The sequence below is a fragment of the Lynx canadensis genome, chromosome D2, assembly GCF_007474595.2.
Source record: "Lynx canadensis isolate LIC74 chromosome D2, mLynCan4.pri.v2, whole genome shotgun sequence".
NCBI classification, from domain to species: domain Eukaryota; kingdom Metazoa; phylum Chordata; class Mammalia; order Carnivora; family Felidae; genus Lynx; species Lynx canadensis.
In genome coordinates this window covers 40296841-40320663 of record NC_044313.2, presented here as the reverse complement: position 1 = coordinate 40320663, position 23823 = coordinate 40296841, and the positions used below count along the sequence as shown (strand labels likewise).

General features: G+C 42.7%; 1 protein-coding gene across 3 annotated transcripts in view; it reads right to left on the bottom strand.

Annotated features, from left to right (window-relative positions):
• Positions 1 to 488: 488 nt before the first annotated feature.
• ERCC6 (ERCC excision repair 6, chromatin remodeling factor) overlaps positions 489 to 23823 on the bottom strand; it is a 78742-nt gene continuing 55407 nt past the window's right edge. For 2 of the 3 annotated variants that reach the window (XM_030334469.1, XM_030334470.1), the window contains exons 11-21: positions 18879 to 18995; positions 14762 to 14857; positions 12104 to 12319; positions 11298 to 11408; positions 10772 to 10891; positions 10250 to 10344; positions 8429 to 8574; positions 7636 to 8343; positions 5691 to 5895; positions 5021 to 5099; positions 489 to 3653 (exon numbers count right to left, since the gene is read on the bottom strand). In XM_030334469.1, coding sequence (XP_030190329.1) covers positions 3234 to 3653; positions 5021 to 5099; positions 5691 to 5895; positions 7636 to 8343; positions 8429 to 8574; positions 10250 to 10344; positions 10772 to 10891; positions 11298 to 11408; positions 12104 to 12319; positions 14762 to 14857; positions 18879 to 18995 — 2313 coding nt within the window. In that variant the 3' untranslated portion in view covers positions 489 to 3233. The remainder of the gene's footprint in view (positions 3654 to 5020; positions 5100 to 5690; positions 5896 to 7635; positions 8344 to 8428; positions 8575 to 10249; positions 10345 to 10771; positions 10892 to 11297; positions 11409 to 12103; positions 12320 to 14761; positions 14858 to 18878; positions 18996 to 23823) is intronic. The other variant, XM_030334471.1, reaches the window with a different exon arrangement.

Sequence of the window (23823 nt, the reverse complement as noted above, 5' to 3'; positions counted from 1 at the left end):
GAATCTTTTTTTTTTTTAATAATTATTTATTTTTCGGAGATAGAGCACAAGCAGGGGAGGGGCAGAGAGAAAGGAAGACACAGAATCTGAAGCAGGCTCCAGGTTCTGAGCTGTCAGCACAGCTGACAGCGGGGCTTGAACTCACGAACTGCGAGATCATGACCTAGGCCGAAGTCGGATGCCTAACTGACTGAGCCACCCAGGCGCCCCGAATCTTAAGCAGGCTCCATGCTCAGTGCAGAACCCAATCCGGAACTCAATCCCACGACCTTGGGATCACCCGACTGACTGAGCCACCCAGGCACCCTGAAAAAAATCTAAGTTTTAAACCAGCAGTTCCATGAAGGTAAAGCCATAATTGTAGGGATGAAAAGATATCTTGCATATAATGTCCAATGAAAAGCTAGCTGCAAAAAGGATGACATAATCTACATAGATCACATATCCAAAACAAAACTGGAGGCTGTAATAAACAGACTGTAAAAGGCAGTGGTTAAATCAGGAATTTATTTTATTCTTAAGGAACAGGTAAAAAGAAAGCAGTTCAAGGCTGGCAGGCCAGCTTTTCCAGCCTCAACACACGACCTATGTCGATCCCATGTCACTGCTTAAGGTCCCCCGGACATCTCGGCAAGAAGAGTGTACACCAGTCCCTTATTTAAGGGCCCAATCTGGAAGTGCTGCTCATATCCCATTGCCCAGTCACAGGGCCACACTTAACTATAAGGGAGGCTGGGAAGTCAAGTCTGCAGCTGAGTAGTCACGTACCCAGGTAAAACTCAGGAAATCTTGTCAGTAAAGGAAAAGGGGAAAATGCACATGAGAGCAGCAGTCTCTGCCATGGGTATTTATAAATGCCTGGGACACAGCCTGGAAGAATACACACGACATACAGTACTTATCTCTGGGACAGGAGCAAGAACAGTGAGGAGACAAAGTATTGCCTGAAATTTTTTACACAGTGATAGCATATTCATGTATAAATTAAGGAAGTTTTAAAATTTCAGAAAATTTTATAGCTTGATACCAATATAACATGTTAAATACATTAAATCTATCTACATTGTACAAAACCTTTAAAGTTGCAAAAAGTAGATTTTATCTAAATGAATAAGTTACTATTATTAAAATCATGACACTTAGAGCATCGTCCTCTAAGCCTGTCCACCTGGGAGGCATGGTGACAGTGTTCATAGATGTCACACTGAGACACAGGCAGAGCAGCGACCTGCCCGAGGTTCCAGCATGCCAGTGGTAGTGCTGAGACAAGAACTGGAGTGAGGACCACCCTGCTTTGACTGCATCGTCCCTTTTGATAGCATTTTCTACTTGACAAGAAGGGTGCAACTTCTCTTGCTCAGCAGAGTTCAGATCTCAGACAAGAAAGATAGAATGAACTAAATTCAATCAAAGAACAAGGGGGAAGTAGTTTTCTTATAGGCTGATTATTACAAAATTAAATTAAAAAAAAGAACTTCCCAGTTCTTCCCAGAACTTCCCAGGGAGTTTTAACTCCCTTCTGAGCCAAATTCTCAAGTTCAGGATTTATTGAGCTGTTTAAAAATCCCATCTATGACTTCTGGATAAAGACAGCAGACTAAAGAAAATAATAGCATCTTCTTCCTCTAACATATAAATCACTCTAAAAACAGAATAAGATGAATAAGACAGAATTTTTTTTTTAAAAAGCAGAAAATCCTAGCGGGAATGACTCTCTGCCATCTCCTGTCTATGGGTAGGGATGCCTGGGCCCAGGCTATCAAACAGAACCTCAGACCAGAGAGGTAAAATGCAAATCCTCCAACCAGGGCTGTGTGGTGCCCAGCAGAGGCTCTCCCAGACCCCCAACCCAAGTCCTTTCCCTTCCCTCTGCGTCACAGGGAAGAACATACAGATATGGGCAGAGCGGCTCTCTTGCAGCAGAAGCAAGATGTAAAGAAATGGCATAGGAGGAAGGCAAGCATGATACAGAAAAAGCAGACAGGAAATATAGCAGGCCAGAGAAAACAAATCCAAGAAACAAACTGCACTGTGACCGCTCTAGAAGAAATGCAAGCAATACAACGAACTTAAAACAAGATTTCAGAGCTGAGATGATAAAACAAAGGGCAGGAAACAAGAAAATCAAGGCTAAGAAAACAGAGGATCAGAACAACACCATCACAACAGCCAGGAAACAGCTACAAAGCAAACCTCTGGAGCAGGAGAGTCACAGCAAATGCAAAGCACAAAGACAGATGAAAACCGCTGGACAGAAGATAACACAACACACAAGGGGAACGACGGTGCCTAACACAAAGTAATCAGCATCCTCAGAAAGCAAACAACAAATAAAATAAAAAATGCTCCAAGTTACCGCTCGGCATGTGAACAGAGGGAGCAGGCCGCCAGGGTGGTCATTACACAGTAATCATGGTATATCGGCTGTGGTCTGGAGTGACATTTGTGTGCACGTGTATGTTGGTGGTTTCATTTGTACTTACTTCTGGTTCTGCTTAAAGTTTTGTGTATTTTTTTAAGATAACACATTTTATATTCCTAAAAGACAGTCCCCGTAGGGGGGAAGAAGATGCACTTGGCTTAAAGTAAAGCCAACATAAGCTTAGTAACACTACAACCTTTTGCAAGTATAGGTCTTATTTATTACCAAGCTATTTCATGCTTTACTAATGAAAATGCCTGCTGATTTAACAGTATCTTAAAAGGAAGACTATGAGACAGATATATCCATAAGACACCAAATCTCATTTTTTATGGGTAACAAATAAGTTTAAATGTTTAAAACCTATGCCTCCAAAATAAGTATCTGTTACCAGATATTGATGAACTAATTTATTGAACAGGTCTGAATGAATATAAGACATGTTTTTAGCACCAATAAAAGAATTCTTGAGATTTCTGGTCTACAAACATCTAAACGAGCAGTAATGTGCTCCCCGACAGCATCTTTTGGGTAGAGGAACAAATGCGATCCAAAGATTAACTATCAGGTCCCTGATTTTATAACATAATTCATAGTGCCAAAATGAAAACATCAACCCAAGTATTTTTAAAACTTTTAAGTTTTGGAGATGAATGTCTTCTTCCTTGAAATTTTAAATTATGAGGTAGATATCATTCAAAGTAAACATCAAATGCGGCCAACTTCTGTTGACAAACATGATTATTAGTTATAGGATTAATAACCAGAAATTTCCATTAGGAAAAGTCAATCAAAAGTTTAGAAAGTAATGTCAGCAGTATTCTGGCTTGAGTTTCCAAATTCCTTCACCACTAGAAGTCCTATGAAAAGTGCACAGATTTCTCAACAGTTCTCGAAAGACACAAGACTGTGAGGCTGATAACTTGCACTCGAACTCCTGCAGGATCTCCCGAGTGCTGGCCTGGCCATCAACACGGGCCTGAAAAGCAATGAAGTTTCTCATTTCCACCAGCAGATCATCGTGTTCCGTGGTGGCAGATGGCGGAGCGGATGCCTCTTGGTGCGCACTGTCACTTTCCAGTCGCTCTGGCAAAATCAGGTGGTTCCTAGCTCTCATTTTAGCCAACAGTGAAGACGAAGGGAGGGCCCCGGGTGAAGACTCTGCATCTTCCACTTTTCCACTGAAGTGCTCAGAAGTATTATCCTTTCCATCCTTTCTCGTGACGCCGTCCTGGAGAAAGAAGACCACTGCAGTGATATGCCAGCTTCTAATTCACGCTCCTACTACTTTCCCCAAAACACTGAGGAGCCATAAGCAAATACTAGAGCCCAGGGTAGTGAGGCTGACAGGAAAGAATGAGATGGCATCGAACAAAAAGGGGCAGGGGGCATGTCAAGCACTGAAACCCACCCGCCATTATATACCATTTTTTTAAAAACCCAATTCCCCCAAACTATACTCTTCACTCCATCCCTTTCTGTGTGGTGAGAGGAGGGGGATGGGCAGGGGGCGGGGGTTGCAGCCTCCCTTGGGTGGGAAAGCCGGCTCTAGGAGGTGCGGGTTTGTGCAGACTTTTCCTGCCCTTCCTCGAGAGCCCACCCTGATCCAGGCACCGTGGGCTAAGAACAATCGTAGAGCTGCACTTCCTTCTCTTCACTTTTAAATCTTTTGACTCTTTCCTACTTTACACTTCATGTGAGTTTCCCTAGAGCAACAACACAAATCTAACCTTTTTCACATCCCTATTGCTAAAAGAACAGAACATGGAAAGTCAAAGAAACGTTCTCTGTTCTACATGTGTTCATATTAATCTAAAATGGGAGTCTGAGGGGTGCCTAGGTGGCTCAGTTGGTTGAGCATCAACCCAACTTCAGTTCAGGTCATGATCTCACAGTTTGTGAGTTCGAGCCCCGCATCGGGCTTGGTGGTGACAGCTCAGAGCCTTGAGCCTGCTTTGGATTCTGTGTCTCCCTCTCTCTCTGTGCCTCCCCCACTCATGCTGTACCTCTCTCTCAAAAATAAACATTAAAAAAAAATTTTTTTTTAAGTTTGAAACAGGAGTCTGAACTTGGGGAGTTTTCAACTTTTATCAGTAACATAACCCTTAACTAGCAAAGACCAAAGAGAGCACTGAATGATAGAGTCTGGTCCAGTCTTTACTTAGTGAAGCACTCAGGGCATCTGGGGGCTACAGGACAGGGAGAGATGGGCACAAGGTTCTGGTGGCTAGTAAATTACAAACAACATCCCAGGTGGTTTTCTCAACCTTCACGTTAGAGGGTAGGGCTCTCCAGAACTGGTACATCACCACTGAATGGAGCAGGCTGCAGGGGCAGCAACTCCCACATCCTCTATCCCTGTGTTAACTTTCTGAGGGCAAAACAGAGATTCTGCTGTAGATTTGGGTTAAAGACTTTTACAAAGTTGGCTGGTCCTTTCAGTTTCACATGAAGATGCTTCATTAATCAGAGCATACAACACAGATACCAGGGGCCATTATGCCAGCGATTTTCTTCACATCTGAATCAGGTTAAATTTTCACAGCAGTTCTATCAATTAAGACTCACACACGAAAAGCAGACAGGCTATCATATTACCTGGCATTTCTCCTTTGAAGATGTTGAAGAAGGATGCTGCAGAGAGAAGTTGGAATTCCTTTTCTGACCAAATCTACTCCTAAATAAGGAAAAGAGCCACAGTAGATGAAATGTTTGCTCTTGTGGACTTAGAGATGAAAATGCCCTTTCAAAACCTAATCTTTTGCTGGAAAATTTTCTTCTTCATGGTTACTCTTTCATAACCATGAAGCTCATCCCCTTCAGTCTTTCTACGTTGCTCTCCTGGGAAGTCACAGCTGCATCTCAAGTAAGAACCGCTCAGTATCTTGTTCAACAAGTGATGGCAACTACCCATAAATTCCAGGTAGAAAGATTATTCTGAACAAATGAACCGAATAGCATAGTAGTTACTGATTGCTGAACACTGGCTAATCATCTTACTTAAGTTTAGTTATTATTCTGTATCTCTTATTTTTAACAACATCTCTTGAGCAAAACAGATCATGCCGCCTTCCCTGAAAACTCAGCTTTGGAAGGCAGGAGACAGTGTGAGGAAAAACGTAAGACTATAAATGTTTTTCCCCAAGTCATGCAAATCCGGTTGACCCAACCCCTCCCTGCAAGACTTTCTACCACGCCTGCCCTGGCTTTATTCCTGGCGTAGGCGGTTTGGCCAGCTCACATGCATGGGAGAGCAGCAATCTCTTACTTTATTCCTGCTGGTGCACCAGAAACCCCCCGATGGCCTGTCCAGGTGGGAACACCAGACACTGCTCCCAGACAGCGTTGACGAGAGAGCCTCAGCGCTTTCAGGGCGTCCTGGGCCACTCGGTTGGCCTCTGCCTCCACCAGCACATAATCTGGATTGGCCCCATCTATGATGGCATCGTGTTTCATGACACTGTGCACACCAACTAGCAAGAACAAAGGAAACAGTAATGTGTTATTCCGGTTTGTACACAATATGTTTTCTTCTATATTGGCTAGTCTTGTTGTGGGTGGAGGAAAAACAATGAACATTTTTAGCTGCCATTTGCCAAGTTGACTATCACGACCCAGGAACTTTATAAATGCTGTTGCTAGTCACCTTCATCACCACCCTACAAGGTATGTGGGGATTACTAACGACCCTCAACATATCTGCTACCTGGAAATTTTTAAAACCATCTATTAATTCTTTACTGAAGGGAAAAATGTAAAAATATAAGCCAGAATTATAGAGTTTCTAAAAACTAATGATCATGAAAATGCCACTTATCAGAATTTAATGAAGTTATCAGTGGTAAATTCATAGCCTTAAATATTTATGTATCAATAAAAATGAAAGAATAAAAATGAATTAATTTCTTTTTTTATTTTAAAAAAGCACTTTTCTCTTTTTGAGTTAGAGAGAGAGTACCCTTGGGCTTGTCCCCTACATGCACAGACAAGGTGGGGAAGGGCAGAGGGACAGGGAGAGAGAGAATCTTAAGCAGGCTCTACGCCCAGCACGGAGCCCGACTCAGGGCTTGATCTCACAATTGTGAGATCATGACCTGAGCCAAAATCAAGAGTCACGCACTTAACTGACTGAGCCACCCAGGCGCCCCAAATGAATTAACAAATTTCTAAGTCAGTCTTATAAAAATTAAGCCAAAAAAACTCACCAAAACGCAAAAAATAAATAAATAAATAAAATAAAATAAAGGAAGCACGGGGAAGAAAATAATAAAGATAAAAGCAAAAATTAATGAGGTAGAGAACAATAGACCTAATTAATAAATCAAAATGCTGATTTAAAAAAAAAAAATCACAAACAAACCACTGGCTTAACCTGACCGAAAAAAAAGTGTGGCAGAAATCTACAAAATTAGAAATGACAAGGGAGCAACTGTCTTGAAACAGAAGCAAGTTTCTAAAAAATTACAATAACATTTTCAATGCCTCTATGCAAATAAACTTGAAAACTAAACAAAAGAGATCATTTCCTAGGAAAACAGACCAGTAAATGAAAAAGAAATAGAAGGTAGGAGGCCCAGAGGGTTTCCTTCTGAAATGCCATACAGAAACCTGCCCTCCCGAATTGAGACCCACAAATGGTGATCTCTGGTCACTTGGGCCATCACACTGTGAACGCGATGACTGCAGAGGCCTGAACAAGACAACATTCCCAGGGATGACTACACTGTGCAGGACTGCCTGTCCTCCGTGGTCCTGAGCAACTGTGGAATCTGCTTTCCTGATTGTTCTCCCTCGATATTAGTGATCAGCTTTCCCACTTCCAGAGTGCCTGCCTCTGGCCACGTCCCTGCCTCTCCCCTATGACGGTTACTTTAATCTCCTGTGCTGGAAAATGACATAAATACAGCATGTCCAGAAACTTCCTATTAGTGTTCAGGTCACACAAATCTACTTAAAGCACTGCACCCCTCCTGTATGTGGTTGTAAGTCAAGTACTGTTGTTCCCCAAAGGTTCAATTTCTTTGAGGTCTTCAGAAAAGAGAGGTGAATAAGATTTTCAAAATGTCACTATATTCCAAATCTGAATTTTAGAAGAAAAACTACTTCCAGCTGAGAGCCCATTTGGCCCTGTGAGTAAAGGCTGCTACTGCTACAAAGAGCCTACCCATCTTCTGTTCCTAGCACACCTGTGGCACATTCAGCAAAAAGATTACCTGACTTTTTGAAAAGCTTTTCCAAGACATAATCGTCATTGCTCTGCTGGCTGGTCTCATTCTCATTTTCACTGTCTTGCTTCTGGTACCGCCTTTTCTTCACAAGGTGTGGAATTCGAGTTCCTTCAAACTTGGCATCTCTGCGATGCTTAGAGTTCTTAGGCTTTTGCTTCAGCCTGCGATGGTGCTCCAGGGTCTCTTCTTCTGGTGCACTATGTTTTGTTTTAGACTTGTGCTTATAAAAATTATTTTCCGTTTGCTTATTCTCCCGAAGAGGGCCTGTTGCAGCCTGGCAGCTTTCTCTTTTGTCAGAAAGACCTTGTTTTTCATGGATGCTTTCTTCACTAGACAGTCCATCCATTTTGCTGATTCCTGGAGAATCTGAACATTCCCCATGTCCACTAATCACTGATGACTCCTCTGGTCTAGACACTGCACTCGCCTCTTCTCCAGGCCCATCACCACCAGTCAGATCTCTAGGCGTTCGAGGGGCATCTTTCAAAGGATCAGATGTTACTTGATCAGATGTTACTGCATTTACTTCAGCTCCTGTCGCTGTAGACTTCTCTTCAGATGATGTGGCATCATTTGCAGATGCATTAGAATCAGGGCACTTTTTGCATATTGAAACATTAGGGTCTATTCCAAAGGCTGGCAGAAGTTTTCTTTTTAAAAGGCGTTTGGGAGTCTGAACATCTGAACCAGTTCCTATAAAGGGGAAAAGCACACTCAAGTTACACTACATAATTCTGCCGCGATTTATTACTCTAAGTTAAGTTATTTTATGTAATACCTGCAAAAATAGCACTTGTTTCAGTGCTCTGGGATGCATCAGGGCTTGTCAGAGTGAACAGCTCATAAAGATCGTTGGACTTGAAAAATCGCCTTTGCTTCGGATCTTTCAGCACTCTATTTGTCAAAAACTGCTTGAAAATTTGTCTAAAAAGATAAAAATTAAACTCGTATAAAACAATGCTTAGCCGTGCCTCAAAATCCTAATTATAAAACTATGACTGATATGATAACTGCAGCTGAACAAATGTCTAAATAATACCCAAACTTCTTGCCTTGGAAAATTACAATTCAGAAAGTACATAAAACATTGGATGGTCTCCCATGTTTTATAGACTCTGAAATACAAAGAATGTCGTATTATTTATACCCAGTGAGCTTTTTCAACCTCCAAGATTCATCACATGTCAGACAACACTTTTCTACATGTAATCATGTGATTCACAGCCTCTCTGAGCTGGAAGGAGTCAGCTTCCTGGCAGGTCCCCTGCCCTGCCCTCTTCAGGACCTTTCCATGATGGCATTCAGGAAACTCTCTTAACTGAGCTTTGTACTTGAAGCCATCTCACCCACTTCTGCCTGCTGATTCACTCTATGCTGAAGCTCCACACCATCATCACCCCTGCCCAGACGTCCCCACAAAGCAGTCCTGCCTCTATCACCCAGGCTACAACATGTCTCTCTAAAAGGAAGCTCTCCCTCACGGGACTCAGCTCATCTCCAGCCCTCTCAGAATAAGGACTTGAGGGGGCGCCTGGGTAGCTCAGTTAGTTAAGTGTCCAACTTCAGTTCAGGTCATGATCTCACGGTTCATGAGTTCAAGCCCCGCGTTGGGCTCTGTGCTGACAGCTCGGAGCCTGGAGCCTGGAGCCTGCTTCAGATTCTGTGTCTCCCTCTCTCTCTGCCTATCCCCCAGTCACACTCTGTCTCTCTCTCTCTCTCTCAAAAATAAACATTAAAAAAATTACAAAAAAAAAAAAAAAAAAGAATAAGGACTTGAAGAACACATACCTATCTGGCAGTAACCCAGTGCAGGGTAGAAAGCAGGGAGCCTTGCTTTAAGAGCTAGGGTGCAGTTTGAGAATAAAGTCTTCAGCAGAGGAGGGGGGAGAAGGTGGCAGTATCTCCACCCCACTGTTAAAGCGACCTTTGCCCAAACCCCTACTCATTGTAGAGAGAGATGGAAAAAGAAACAGGTATCAACCTGTCTCTCAGGGGCATCTGAAACAGGCTACCCCACGCTGATCACACCTGCATGTTATGTGAAAATTTCAGTATGTATTTCAACTCTGTCACTTCTTAAAATTTTTGAAAAAAAGATGGTACACTATAGTAGATAGGTACGTTTCTCTTAAATAACAGTTAACATGAAGTTTACACATAAGCAGTCCTTGATGTTTAATAAGGTACGAAGACATTCAGGTTCAAAGACTTTTACTTTTTTTTTTTTTAATATTAAGTAAACTCCATCCCCAATGTGGGGCTTGAACCCATGAACCCGAGATCAAGAGTCTCATGCTCTACTGACAGCCAGCCAGGGACCCCAAAGACGTTTTCTAAAAACTCAAAATAAGCCATCTGAGCTTACTTTAATAAGAAAAAATACAAAACCAAAACAACAACCAAAAAAACCCCCCAAAACCCCCACATATCCTTTAAGTTACAGCAACTAGTGCTCTAAGATGAAAAGACTCTTAAAGCAATGCATGAAAAAAATTCCCAGCTCCAAGCCCTGGAGGCATACTTCTAGATCTACATCCTGCACACGCCGCAGCGGGGAGAGCAGTCTCCAGTCAAGGAGCGAGCAGCCATCTGTACTGACCGGTGGTAAATCTTTTCTTCGATGGTGCCTGCAGTCAGTAGCCTATACACCGTCACTTGCTTCTTCTGGCCGATCCTCCAGGCTCGCTCCCGGGCCTGCGGCAGAGAGATGCATGGTAACAAGCACCCTTCCCAATGACAAGCACTTACCGAAAGAAAAGAGAGACAGCCGGTTGCTTCCTTCCCCTGCCAAAGCTAAAATTTTGGCTACTGATGCTAAAATATATATAAGGCCTATTAAGGAAGATGAATAGGCAGGTGACAAAGGCAGACGGAGCCATCTCCACCTGAAAAACAATGTGTGTAACTGTGCACTCTCTCTCTGTACCCCAAGTGTAGCGATGAATGTTACAGATAAACTGCTGGAGACTCTTCCTGTCTGTGAGGCCAGACGGTATCTTCCTCCACGCTGAAGACTGGGCAACAACCAAGATGTCAGCTCCATGCAGAAGCTGACAGGGGCGCCGAAGGACACTCCCAAGTGCTGGCCACTCACCTGTATGCCACTAATACACTCCCTTACCTGTGTGTCTGTACTTGGGTTCCAGTCGGGATCATAGATGATGACTCTGTTTGCCCCCGTCAGGTTGACTCCTATGCCACCCACCCGAGTGGTCAGAAGAAACACAAATATAGATGTGTCCTAGAGGTAAGATGTGCAACATTTAGCATGCTCATTTAAGACTAGTTACAGCTCTTCACCTCTGTCTTTACATACTCTACACATGGAAACCTCTTCCCAATACAAAAAATGGGTTATGTCCTGGAGACCGTGGGTCAGTCAAGATCTCATCCCACAACTCCTACTTTTAGTATCAATTATATTAGAAATATCTCAGAGTTGGCTTTTCAAGAAGGAATACACATTCTTTGTTTAGACGCACAAACATACACAAAATACAGAAATGCACAGAGTTTAAAGCAGTAAGTCTCTCCCTATCCACTGCCTATTCCCCATGTACACATGGCTCAGGTGAGTGAAGCCATTCTCCTTCCTTCCTCTGCACGGAGTAGCACTACTTGGTTTTACTGTTATATACACTGGTTACCTCGTTGTATCTTGTAATCAGTGGTTGTCTTGAAGCTATTGCAGTGGTACCATCCATCTTGAGGTAAGAATACTTTTGGGCTCTAAGGAATACTTCAAGTATGTCCAACATCTGTTTAGGAGAGGGGGGAGGGGAAAAGAGTTTAAAAATCAAAAATACACTTGCAGTGAGTACTCTCACATTTCTCTAAACAGTCAAACCTTCCCCAACAGGCTTAAATTAAAAGGGGCTTCTTGCTCTGAGGCAGATAAATATAATACTTACTACAAGAGTATTTTTGGCATTTCTCTACTATTAATTCTTCTCAGTTTTGTAAAGAGCAGGACATCTATTTGAGTTCAGACCCAAACCTACCCACACCCTAGAATCACATGGTAAACTTTTTTTTTTTTAATTTTTTAATGTTTATTTTTGACAGAGAGAGACAGAGCATGAGTGGGGGAGGGGCAGAGAGAGAGGGGGAGACAGAATCTGAAGCAGGCTCCAGGCTCGGAGCTGTCAGCACAGAGCCCGATGTGGGGCTTGAACTCACGGATCGCGAGATCATGACCTGAGCCGAAGTCAGACACTCAATTGACTGAGCCACCCAGGCGCCCCTTTGGTAAACCTTTTTAAAAAGCTAACTTCTAGGCACCAACTCTAGAGAAAGATCCAAGCTCCCAAAGAGATCTGTAGGCTTTCCACCTTAGGATCAGGGGGTGAATTTGCTTTTAAAATCATTATTTTAAATTACATCTCATTTTTAAAATTACTGGTTGTTAAGTCTTAAAGAATTGTTGTTTCTTGTATGAGGTCTGTATACTCACTTGTCTTGACTGCGAAAATAGCAATACTCGTTGACCTTGCTTGTGCCATATTTTCAACAAGGACTCAACTACTATCATTTTCCCAGAACGTTTCCAGTATCCAAACTGATCTTCTTCTAGTTCCTCATCTGGAATACCTCTGAGATTCTTGGGGCCTCCAGAAAAGAGATCAGGGTGGTTGCAGATTTTTCTTAGGGCTACAAGTCCAGAGAAAATCTATGGTATAAAAGAATTACGTGCATTTGAATTATCCCACTTAAATAACATTCGCTTGGAAAGGGAGGGAAGGATGATATTCAGTATGTAACACAGATTAAAAAGGAATTCTTCACCAGCTTCTTAGCTTCCTCCACATCCACAGCATATTAGGAGCTGGAAAAAATCAACCTTCATTCATCTTCTATCTTGCTAAGGTAAGTAAGTTCTCTAGAAACAAAAACATCCTATTGGACTGAACATCTACTGGTCATATTTAATTTACTGATGATTTATTTTCTCTCACTAGAAAAAAAGGTATGCAGTTCACAGCATATAAAAACTGACTCATCTTTTATGTGAATAAAAAAATGCCCATCTAAATTTGGAGAAATCAGGCAGGTGACTGAACAAATGCATTTAAATATTACTAAGTACACCTCACTGAAAGTTCTGCAGTTGAACATGAGTCAGAGGTTGAAGTTCCATTTACTTTTAACTTTTTTTTTTTTTAATGTTTATTTAGTTTTGAGAGAGAGAGAGACACAGAGTACGAACAGGGGAGGGGCAGAGAGAGAAGGAAACACAGAATCTGAAGCGGGGTCCAGGCTCTGAACTGTCAGCACAGAGCCCGACACAGGGCTCAAACCCACGAACCATGAGCTCGTGACCTGAGCCAAAGTTTAGACGCTTAACCGACTGAGCCACCCAGGCGCCCCAAGTTCCATTTACTTTTGTATTAGAATATCAGAAAACGTGTCTGCCTGGAAAATATGCAAATGGGAAAGACATGAGGGTGGTTCATTCAGCAGAAGGGCATAAGAAGAGACCAGGAGTGCCTGCCCTCCAGGCTCCCAGCAGAAGGGCATCCTTCACAGCTTTCTGAGTATGACTCAAATCAAGCTCAGGAGTATAAAAGCTCAAGTAGAAAAAGATGAACCATAAGTGAAGTCAACAATGGTAGTTTTAACTAGCAAACAACAGTTAAACAAAATAAACAATAAAAAATTCAGGAACATTGTCAAAATTCCTCCAAAGAGTCATCTGTAACTCCCCGTCTGCCTCTAGATCTGTGCTTCCAATACAGTGGTCACAAGCCACAGAGGGCTACTATGCACACACAGTGTGGCTAGTCCAGGGGCACCTGGGTGGCTCAGTGGGTTGAGCATTCAACTCTTGGTTTCAGCTCAGGTCAGGATCTTGCGGTTTCATGGGTTCAAGTCCCACATCGGGCTCTGTGCTGGCAGTGCAGAGCCTGCTTGGGATCCTCTCTCTCTTTCTGCCCCTTCCTGATTCGCACTATCTCTCTCAAAAATAAATTAATTAAAAAAATAATAAAGCATGGTAGTCCAAACTGAGATGTGCTGCAAATGTAAAATATCCAATTTTAAAGATGTAGTTTTAAAAAAGGTAGAATATTTCATTAATAATTTACAATGTTTGATTATGTATTAAAATGACATTTTAGATACATACATCAGGTTAAATAAAATTCATTATCAAAATTGATTTCACTTCCTTTTACCTTTTTTAATGTGACTAGGACAATTTAAAATCCCATATGCAGCTGGCACTGTGTATCTACAGGTTGGTGCTAATCTAGACCACCTACGGCTTCCCAATTCAGAGGCACACGAAGCTAAGTTAAGGGACGATTTTGGAGAGATGAATAAATGTGAATGATTGAAGAACCTCCCATAGATGCCAAAGACAGATGAAGTAAGAAACTGTGCGCCATGGCTGAAAGAACTGAAATGACTTCATCTGGAAGAAACAGCACGCAGACAGTACAGGACACGGGCAGCCCGTCACCCATTCTCATCTCTTTGTCAACCTCTGTGTATAAGCAGGGAAGTGTGTTTCGGAGAGTAAGGTGCTTGCCACTCAGCTGTACCTCCCATGAGGACAGACCAAAGACTAAGGAAGTTTTATGTGTCAAATAAACAAAACACAATTCACACTTTAGGACACTGAAGCACAATGAAATTGAACAGTTTATATGGAGCTTCAAACTAAATGCTGGTTATAAAGCCACTATGCTTATTGAATAAACCTTTACCCCCATCTACTGCTGAGTACTGCCAGTAACTAAAATGTTATCACTCACACAAACATTTATAATCCTAATTCTTCCTTCATGCACCTGCTAACCCCAGCAGTCCAGGGCCACTTCCCTGCTTTCTGCAAAGGACCAGACATCCCTGCAGGACTCACCACTACAGACCCTGTGTCTAGCACTACTCTTCTGGACCACGAGACGTGGGGCTCAATACAGGCAAAAGGAAGCATGCTCAAATGGAACTGTATGTTCTCTTACTTCTGGAAGGGCTTTGAATTAAGTGACGGTGCACACCCGAATGTTTCTAAGACGTAACCATGAATCCTTGACTAGTCCTAGTTTCCTTTCCTCCCCTGCTTCCCTGCTCCACAATTCATTTCTCTACTTTCCATTATTTAGCTGACCTGCATATCTCCATTAAGAATTCTGTAAACTTCTTTGGAATCAATAAAATTTTGGTAGACTTTAAGTTGCTCCTCTGTAAGACGGCAAAATAGGACCTATAGGGGAGAAAAAAAAAAGAGAATTTTTTTTTAAAAACTATGAAAATAATTAAAATATCAACAAAATTTTCCAATTAAAAAAGCACAACACATACAATTTTAACAATGTACCTCTTATTTTAAAAAGCCAAAACTGTGCCACATCTCAAGCTGAGCAAAAACACAGTCACCCCTTTACATCAGCCCCTCCATTTCTGTCATCCATCCACCTCCAGATTCCTACCCACTCTCCCAACAGTCCCTGAAGACTGGCTTCCTCTCCACAACAAAGTTCAGGGACAGGTGCACAGAGCCTCCTGCATCCTAGCCTCCAAGAGTTCAGACCATGTCACCACCTGTGCCCCGCTCCCACCTTCACTTCCGCAGACCTGACCAGGGATCCTACCCTCGCCTGACTTGTTCCCTTTCCTGGAGATGGAAGCACAGGTCCGTAAGTTTACCAGACTCGCCCACCCTCCCAACCCAACTGTGCCTGTTACTCCATGCCAGAACATTCCTTGATTTTCTGCCTCTCAATCCTCCTTTCTCCACGTCCACTGCTGCCACCTCACGGCTTGACACTATTCCTTAGTCATTAAAACAAGACATTCTCCTTCAGCTACCCCTTTGCCACCCACTATGTCTGCCTTGTAAACTTTCAAATGAAGACTGACTCAACCACCTGCCTTCTCTAATCCTTTCTGATAAAGTACTGAGCACTGCTGAAGAACACTACCCATCGGGGCAGTGTCCTGCCACTCTTGCTCCTGGTCTCCAGGGGAAGTCTCTATGCACTCCCCGCTCAGCACCTTCTGTAAACCTAGAACAACTGTGACAACACTCCTCATTCTCCCCAAGCCTCCCACCTACCCACCTTTGTTACCCACCTTTGTCTCAACCTCTACTTAAAAGCAATCAAACGGACAAAACATCAAAAATAGAAACTGAAGCTATCAGTCGTGATTCCCTGACTTTCACTTCCTAAAATTCATCTACTTTATCCACCTCACCTGGTTTTCCTTTATCCTCAGAACAGCTTCCTATTTGCGATCAGGGCAACCCTTTGACCTTCACACTGGATCTGAAAACCCTCTCCTCTTCCTTAGGACAATGCTCCACCACCTTACACTTTCCAAAATCTGAGGGGGAAAACTCCCTGAATGGATTATGTACAATCACCATCCTCACATCCTCTCCTGGACCCAGCACAAGCCTGGAGCACATCCACCAGGAAACTGCCGTGGATGAGGTCACTAATAACTTCCTGGCAGCCGGCCACACAGGGACCCTAGACCTCATGATCCATTTCCCCTAACCTACCTCCTGCCTTTCTACGTAGGCCTCCTATCCTCCTGGCTAGTCCCTCCTGATACCCTCTCCACAACACTGCAGCTTTTCTCTTCTCGTTCTGTGCATGGGCCTCAGGCAAACTCATCCCTCCTTGTAACTTTCACCCCTTCCCTGCTCAGAGGTCACAACTACATCCCAGCCTAGAACTCTCCTCAGAACCCAAGACTCATTTATAATTGCCTTTTAAGCAGGCAGAAATTTCGTGGGTGCTTCAAACGACCCAAATTAAACTCGTCAGCTGTCTCCTCCATGTTCTGTCCTTTGAAGCCTCTGCAAGAAGATCCATCCCATCAACTACACAGGAAACCCGTCCTTGGTTCAGACTCATCTTTCCCCTCAGACTCTATAAGGACCGGCTAACTCATCCCTGTGCCTCCATTTTCCTTCTCCTCCAATGCGTTCATATGCTGCCTGAGTAATCTTCCTAAAATATGAACCTGAGTATATGTAATTCCTGATTTCTTAAACTCATATTTCAGTCCTTTGAATACAAAGGCAACAGGGAAAAGCATTTCCTGTTATATTACAAAGTTAACTGAACAAATTATTCACCAGATGCTTCATGTACGCAAATCACTGTATTAGGTGTTACGTGGCATTTTAAGATGGGTAAGACAAAGTCCCAACCTCAAGGAATTCTAGTCAAGAGCCTCGTGGGATCTTAAAACTCCTGTGTGTAGGTTTGCTGGAGTGTGGGATGGATGGATGCAGTGGGGTGGAAAACCTCCAGGCAGAGGGAACATCCAAGCACATGGAAAGACAAGTGGCTCATGTTTGGAAAACAAGAAGTGATTTGCCTTGGCTACTACATGGAATATAAAAAAGACACATTCTGGGACTCCACAGCAAAAATAAATTGGTGCAAACAAGCTAAATCAGGTATTCTTGATGGGAAGAGGGACATTGAAGATAACTGGCAGGAAGATGAGCCTTGGAAAAATTAATCCAGCAACACTATGCAATACTGAGGAGAGTGCCAATCAATGGTGGGAAACGAGACAGACACTGGCTGCATTAATTTAGGAGGATGTAGAGCAAAGAAGCGAAAGCATGAAAAAGGACAAATAAAACAGCACAGCAACTGGTGGATTTGGAATTAGACAAAGAACAGAGCATTGTGGCCTGAGACACTGGTGGGAAAGAGAGACCTGCAAGGGGAATGCTAAGATCAAGGGCTGAGTTTGGAAATAAGTCTGGGGGAAGGGAAGAGGCAGGGATAGAAAAGCCTTGGTGACAGATCTCCAAGATCTTTTATATTTTCAACACTGAGAATCTATATTGTACTTACTTTCAAAAGAAGGTGTAGTCATTGGTGGAGATAACAGACCACCAGGATGGCCTTTAAAAGGATGCCCCTTGCACTTGTACCCCAATGTTTATAGCAGCACTCTCAACAATAGCCAAATTATGGAAAGAGCCTAAATGTCCATCAACTGATGAATGGATAAAGAAATTGTGGTTTATATACACAATGGAATACTACGTGGCAATGAGAAAGAACAAAATATGGCCTTTTGTAGCAACGTGGATGGAACTGGAGAGTGTGATGCTAAGTGAAATAAGCCATACAGAGAAAGACAGATACCATATGGTTTCACTCTTATGTGGACCCTGAGAAACTCAACAGGAACCCATGGGGGAGGGGAAGGAAAAAAAAAAAAAAAGACGTTAGAGTGGGAGAGAGCCAAAGCATAAGAGACTGTTAAAAACTGAGAACAAACTGAGGGTTGATGGGGGGTGGGAGGGAGGGGAGAGTGGGTGATGGGTATTGAGGAGGGCACCTTTTGGGATGAGCACTGGGTGTTGTATGGAAACCAATTTGACAATAAATTTCATATATTAAAAAAAAAAAAAAAAAAAAAGGATGCCCCTTTTACAACCTAAGTCAGATGACATTATTCCTTGGCTCAGTATCTCCCTGTGAACCAGCTCCTCCCTCACAGTAAAATCCAGTCTTCAGCGTGACCAGCAGGCCCTGTTGATCTGGCCAGCCATCTGACTTCTCCCTCTGACCACTGTCATCCTTCTTCCTGCCCTCAGGCCACAATGCCTTCCTTGAAGGCCCTTCCACTTCCATCTACCTAAAATGCTCTTCTTCCAAAAACTCCATGATTCACTCCTTCACCTTCTTTAGGCCTCTGTTAAATGTCTGTTTACCAGAGAGGAGACCTCTAACCATCCCTTACAAGAAGCCCCCTTCCCCAAATCCTCGCCCTTACTCACCCCATCCCCCTTACCCTGCTCATTTTTTCCTCCACACTACTGCTGCCTGCCATGTGACATATTTACCTATGACTATCTCCCCTCCTCAAGAATGAATGTGAGTTTCATGAGAGTGAGCGTTTGCTCTGTTCATTGCTATCTCCCAGGAATGTGACTGGCACCTACTATGATTTGTGGCAAGAATGAGTTGGGGCTTGAGGAAAATAGAGAAGTTTACAAGTGCAGCTGCAGGAATATGTGTGTTAATAAGCAAAAGAGCAAAGCCTGTGGACAGAGGAAGAGTCCTGCCAAGGGCAGATGACACAGCAGGCTCACCTGTCACATACAGATGTATACAAACATAAAGCAGCAGCCCAGCAGCACCAGCGACCACACCTGTCAGCCTCGCCAACTTTGCGCATGAAAAGTAAACAGACAGGCACACCCACGCTTCAGAAATGTTTTGGTAACTCCTGGATTTACAGACCTGTTCATTTTTATCTGGCAAAGAAAGGCTCATTTTGACATCTGACTTCATTCTCCGCAGTAGGTATGGATTTATGGTATCTCGTAAGACACATGCACATTTATAAGCAGTTTTAACCTTTAATAAGAGAAAAAGGTAAACAATTACTTATGTTTAAGAAATACATTTGTTCTTACCTCTCAACTGATTCCAATGTTTAAAACAAAATTTTTTTTTTTTTAAAGTTTTTTTTTTTTTCAACGTTTATTTATTTTTGGGACAGAGAGAGACAGAGCATGAACGGGGGAGGGGCAGAGAGAGAGGGAGACACAGAATCGGAAACAGGCTCCAGGCTCTGAGCCATCAGCCCAGAGCCTGACGCGGGGCTCGAACTCACGGACCGTGAGATCATGACCTGGCTGAAGTCGGACGCTTAACCGACTGCGCCACCCAGGCGCCCCTAAAACAAAATTTTTTAATGACCTCTGGTTGTACAAAAGGGGCTGGAAATGGCTGGAAAATGGTTTGGAAAAATTAGATAAGCTCCATATATTCCATTAGGTGGCAGATTTCATAAGATCTCATCAGTAAAAAAAACTTACTAATCAAATTTACAAAAAAGAACTGGTAATTCTGTGCCCTATTTCTCCTCCATACTTTGCTTTAATTATTATATAGTTAGACTTTAAAGTAGAGATTGGTTTGGTTCTCGACTACCCTCTAGGGAAAAAACAGCTTTCAAATGAATCTCTGTTTATAATCTTGCATTCTCCAAAAGCTACAAAGAAACTGCTGCCCTGCAAGACTGAAGATCAAAAGCTAACTCTGGGGGAAAGCTGCAGCAATGGGAGCAACCAGATAATAAGCTGAGATTACTGCCCACTGGGGACTTAGGAGAGTAAGTTCAAGAAAAGCCCTATGATCCCAGAAATAAAAGGTCACTCTAGCCTAAGACAGAGCATATGGTTCTGTAATGGAGCATAGCCACATGAGATGGGTATTAACTGTTATGTAGAAAAACAAAGACCCACAGCTCAGGAAACACTCCCTCTGCAATTCACTTACAGGCAAACAACGAATTCAATAAATTATTGATACCTGGAAAAATCTAAATAGGCTTAACAACCTAGTAAGGAGGACTATTTAATGAAACAAGAAAAATTCCAAACAAAGTTTAAATTTAACAGAGTTAGCTGCAAAATGAAGGGCAATAAAAAGAGTATGACTGTGTAATACATACAGAAAAACTTATGTGAAAAAGTAACATGTAAAAAACATTTTAAAAGACCCTAAGAACACCTTACTCGAGTCTGTAGACATGTTATGTGCATGTATGTGTGTGTATCTTGTGTGTATGGGCATATATAAATATAAAAACAGGATTTACTTGGAATAGTAGACAATAAACAAACAAGTTCAATAAACAACTTTTAATTATAGGTAACCTCATAAATGTATCATTCAGACACTGATAAAAATTACCCTGAAGATGATGATCAGGAACATATTATTGTTTGTAATACAGAGATGATAAATTTCAAAATTTAACATGACATTATAGTCCCACCAAGGAAGCAAGTGCACGGTTTAAATTCTTCCTAAAAATATATACATTATGTTAAGGAAACTGTCCCCACATCCCCACCTCTACCCACATTTCTGATCTCCAGAAGCATGGGTGAGTGGATGATGATTCGGGAAAACCAGGGCTGGGCTGGTGGGTCGCCTGGCTACTCATTCCCACTCTTTCTTCTGTCTGTCCACCCCTCCGGAGAGTTCTCCTTCCCCCACCCCTCCCTGCTCCTGGCCTACTGTGGTGAACTCACAGGGGTCAGACCTCAGAGTGGCTGGGGATGGGTCTGTTTTTCATACCCAACTCTCTTCAAAGAAAGATCTAAAGCTCTGGAATGGGGTGGAGATGGGAGAGCAAGGAACACCAAGAAACCCAATTTTAGCCTGGATGTCAAGCCATGTTCTCAGTGCAACTTTCCTAGGCTATCCTGTGCTTCATGGAATAAAGCTGATTCTATATTTACTCCCCATCTGCCTCTCTGTCTCTCTGTGAATAAACATACATGGTGGGGATCCAACTGTATTTCTCTTAACTATCCCTCCCAACTCTCTAGTACCATGGAAAATGGAGACCTAGCTGAGCACGCCCGTGCTTCCTTCCTACTCCTGTCAATGTGGAGTGATTATCACTCCCCAGTTCTGCCTGTTCCAGAGCTGAGTGACCTTAGGCCAGTCACCAAACCACCGAGTCTCAATAACCTTGAGCAAGAAATGAGGAGGTTCTTTTCAGTTCTAAAATCCCCACACAAGCTTATTAACATGCAAATCCAAGAAGCAGTCCATATTCTTGGCAGTTAATGTTCTTCTCCCTCACCTTCCTCAGCCTAGCATAATCCTCTCTCTCCCAGGGAGCCTTTCTTGACTCCCACAAGCTCTGATATTGCATTATCTCCCCTGATCACAGTCCTCATTACCCTGTACTACGATCATCTGTTTATCACGTTCCCACTGTGCACCCACCACTGGAGTGGATACTATTCAAGGTAAGGTTCTGGTTGCCAGCCACTTCTCATCATTTTAGCCCCAGCCTGACACAATAAATTATCTGCTGACAGACTATCTTCTTGGGATTCAGTAATTGATGGCAACCATGGACGTATAAAAGCAAATGTAAAAACAACACCTCTGCTCCCAAGGACCTCATAACCAAAAAAGAGGAAAAAAGAGAAGTACACAAACTTCTGAAACAAGGCCTTCAAAGAAGAAACAAGACCATGTTTACAGGTCTCAAAGTCTCTCCCCATAAGTGATTTATTAATTCCGAAGGAAGTGGTTAACTTCAAAGAGTTTAGAGATCTGGTAAATACCCACCTTACCCACCACCACCAACTACAACCACCACCAATGAAGGGACAGGCCAACAGCATGAGCCTCCAGATGTGAAGAACTGAGAAACGCAAGTCACAGAGAATGTGAGACAAACCCAAAGTGAGGCACTTTCTACAAAACAACAGGCCTATAGTCTTTAAAATCATCAAAGTCATGAAAGGCACAACAAAAACAGAGGAACTGTTGCAGATTAAAGGAGGACTAAGCAGGGAAAGTACTGGAACAACTGGCAACATGTGAATGACTACACCTCAGAATTATACCAGTGTTGAATTTCCTTCTGATTTTGATGTTTTTACTGTGGCTATGTTCTTAGGAAATACACCCTGAAGGATCTGGAGGAAAAGGGCATAATGTCTGCAACTTGCTCTCAGATGATTCACACAAATCCGTACAAATTTGCATGCACATGTACAGAGAGATGGGGAAGAGAAAGAGAAGGAAAGACCTAACAAAGGTGGCAAAATGTCAGCAAATGCTAACAAGTGGTGAATCTAGTGAAGAGTGTAACAGTTCTTTTTACAATTCTTGCAACTTTCTGTTAAGTTTGAAATTATTTCAAAGTAAAAATTTGTTAAGAGAATGGTATAAATGATGGACAACAAGAACTCAGTGGAGGAAGAAGGCTCTTATAAAAGTTAGTTATAAGTCATTCCATCTCAAAATGTAAAAGGTATTAAAATGGTTTTAACAATCCTCTAATTTTAAAGGGCTAAAATTCTTTCTCTAAATATTTTAAAACACGTAAATGTCTCTTTTGGTGGATGGCTTTATTGCTGGGTCAGTCATGACCTGGCAGGTACAAGTCCCGCAGGAGGTCTGTGCAGAGACCCTGCTCCTCACCGAGGCCGAAGCCTGCCTCCAAGTGCCACAAACTGCCCTCAGGTCAGCCTCCTGACGTTCCTCTCGGAGCAACTCCCTTTTCCCAGTCACCCAGACCTAAAACCTCAGGGTCTGCTGCAGCAAGCTCACCACATCCGCTCCATTTCCTTTATCTTCTCGGCCCCCACATCTTATTTCTTCTGCCTACAAAGATGCCACTTAGAGCTTTTGCTCTTCACCTTCCTCCTAAGAACCACTGCCCAAGTCCAGGCCCAAGTCCTCATCACCCTCACTCCTAATGATTCCCGAGGGTCCCTCAAAGCCAGCCTCCCTCCCACAACCATCTGCAGCCTGGGTGACTCTCCGAGAGCAACCTCCTTTCAGCCTCCTACTTGGATACCTTCTGTGGCTCTTTGCTGCCTGAGCACCTCTGCCTGCATCCCTTTCATGGCCCCCATTTCTGGCATCCGCACCTTCCCTGTGATATATCTCACAAGCATCTCCAGTGCAATCAGGCATGTCTCTTCACTGCCCGTGGCCATATAACGTGGCTGCATTCATATTGCTGCCCTAATCTAGAATGCCCTCGCTCTACTTAGAGGGAGGCAAACCATACGAAACTCTTAAATACAGAGAACAAACTGAGGGTTGATTGGCGGGGGGGGGGGAAGCAGGGGAGAGGGGAAAATGGGTGATGGGCACTGACGAGGGCACTTATTGGGATGAGCACTGGTTGTTGTATGTAAGTGATAAACACAGGAATCTACCCCCAAAACCAAGAGCACACTGTATACACTCTATGTTAGCCAACTTGACAATAAATTATATTAAATAAATAAATAAATAAATAAATAAATAAATAAATAAATAAGAAAGAATGCTCTCACTTTTCTTAGCCTGTTTTCCTAGAATCAGGTTAAGGGTCACTTGAGTGTTGCATTAAGTCCTCTCTGAACAACTCAATCCTCCCTGGCTTCCCCTTTTCTAAGCTTTTACACTACCTTGTAAGATGTACTAAATTATATACTGTCCAGAACTGATTCATCCTTGTTTCATAATTCTGACTGCTCCTGAATACTTTACGTGAGTTTTTAAAACTCATCTGGAAAAATATATGCTATCAAGCACAAATGATTTTGTGATTTTTGGCAGATACTGGTTTATAAGCTTGGCCATTTCCCTTATATTATGAATGACTTGGCTACAAAGTATAGTACTTAGTAGGCACATTTAAATATTAAAA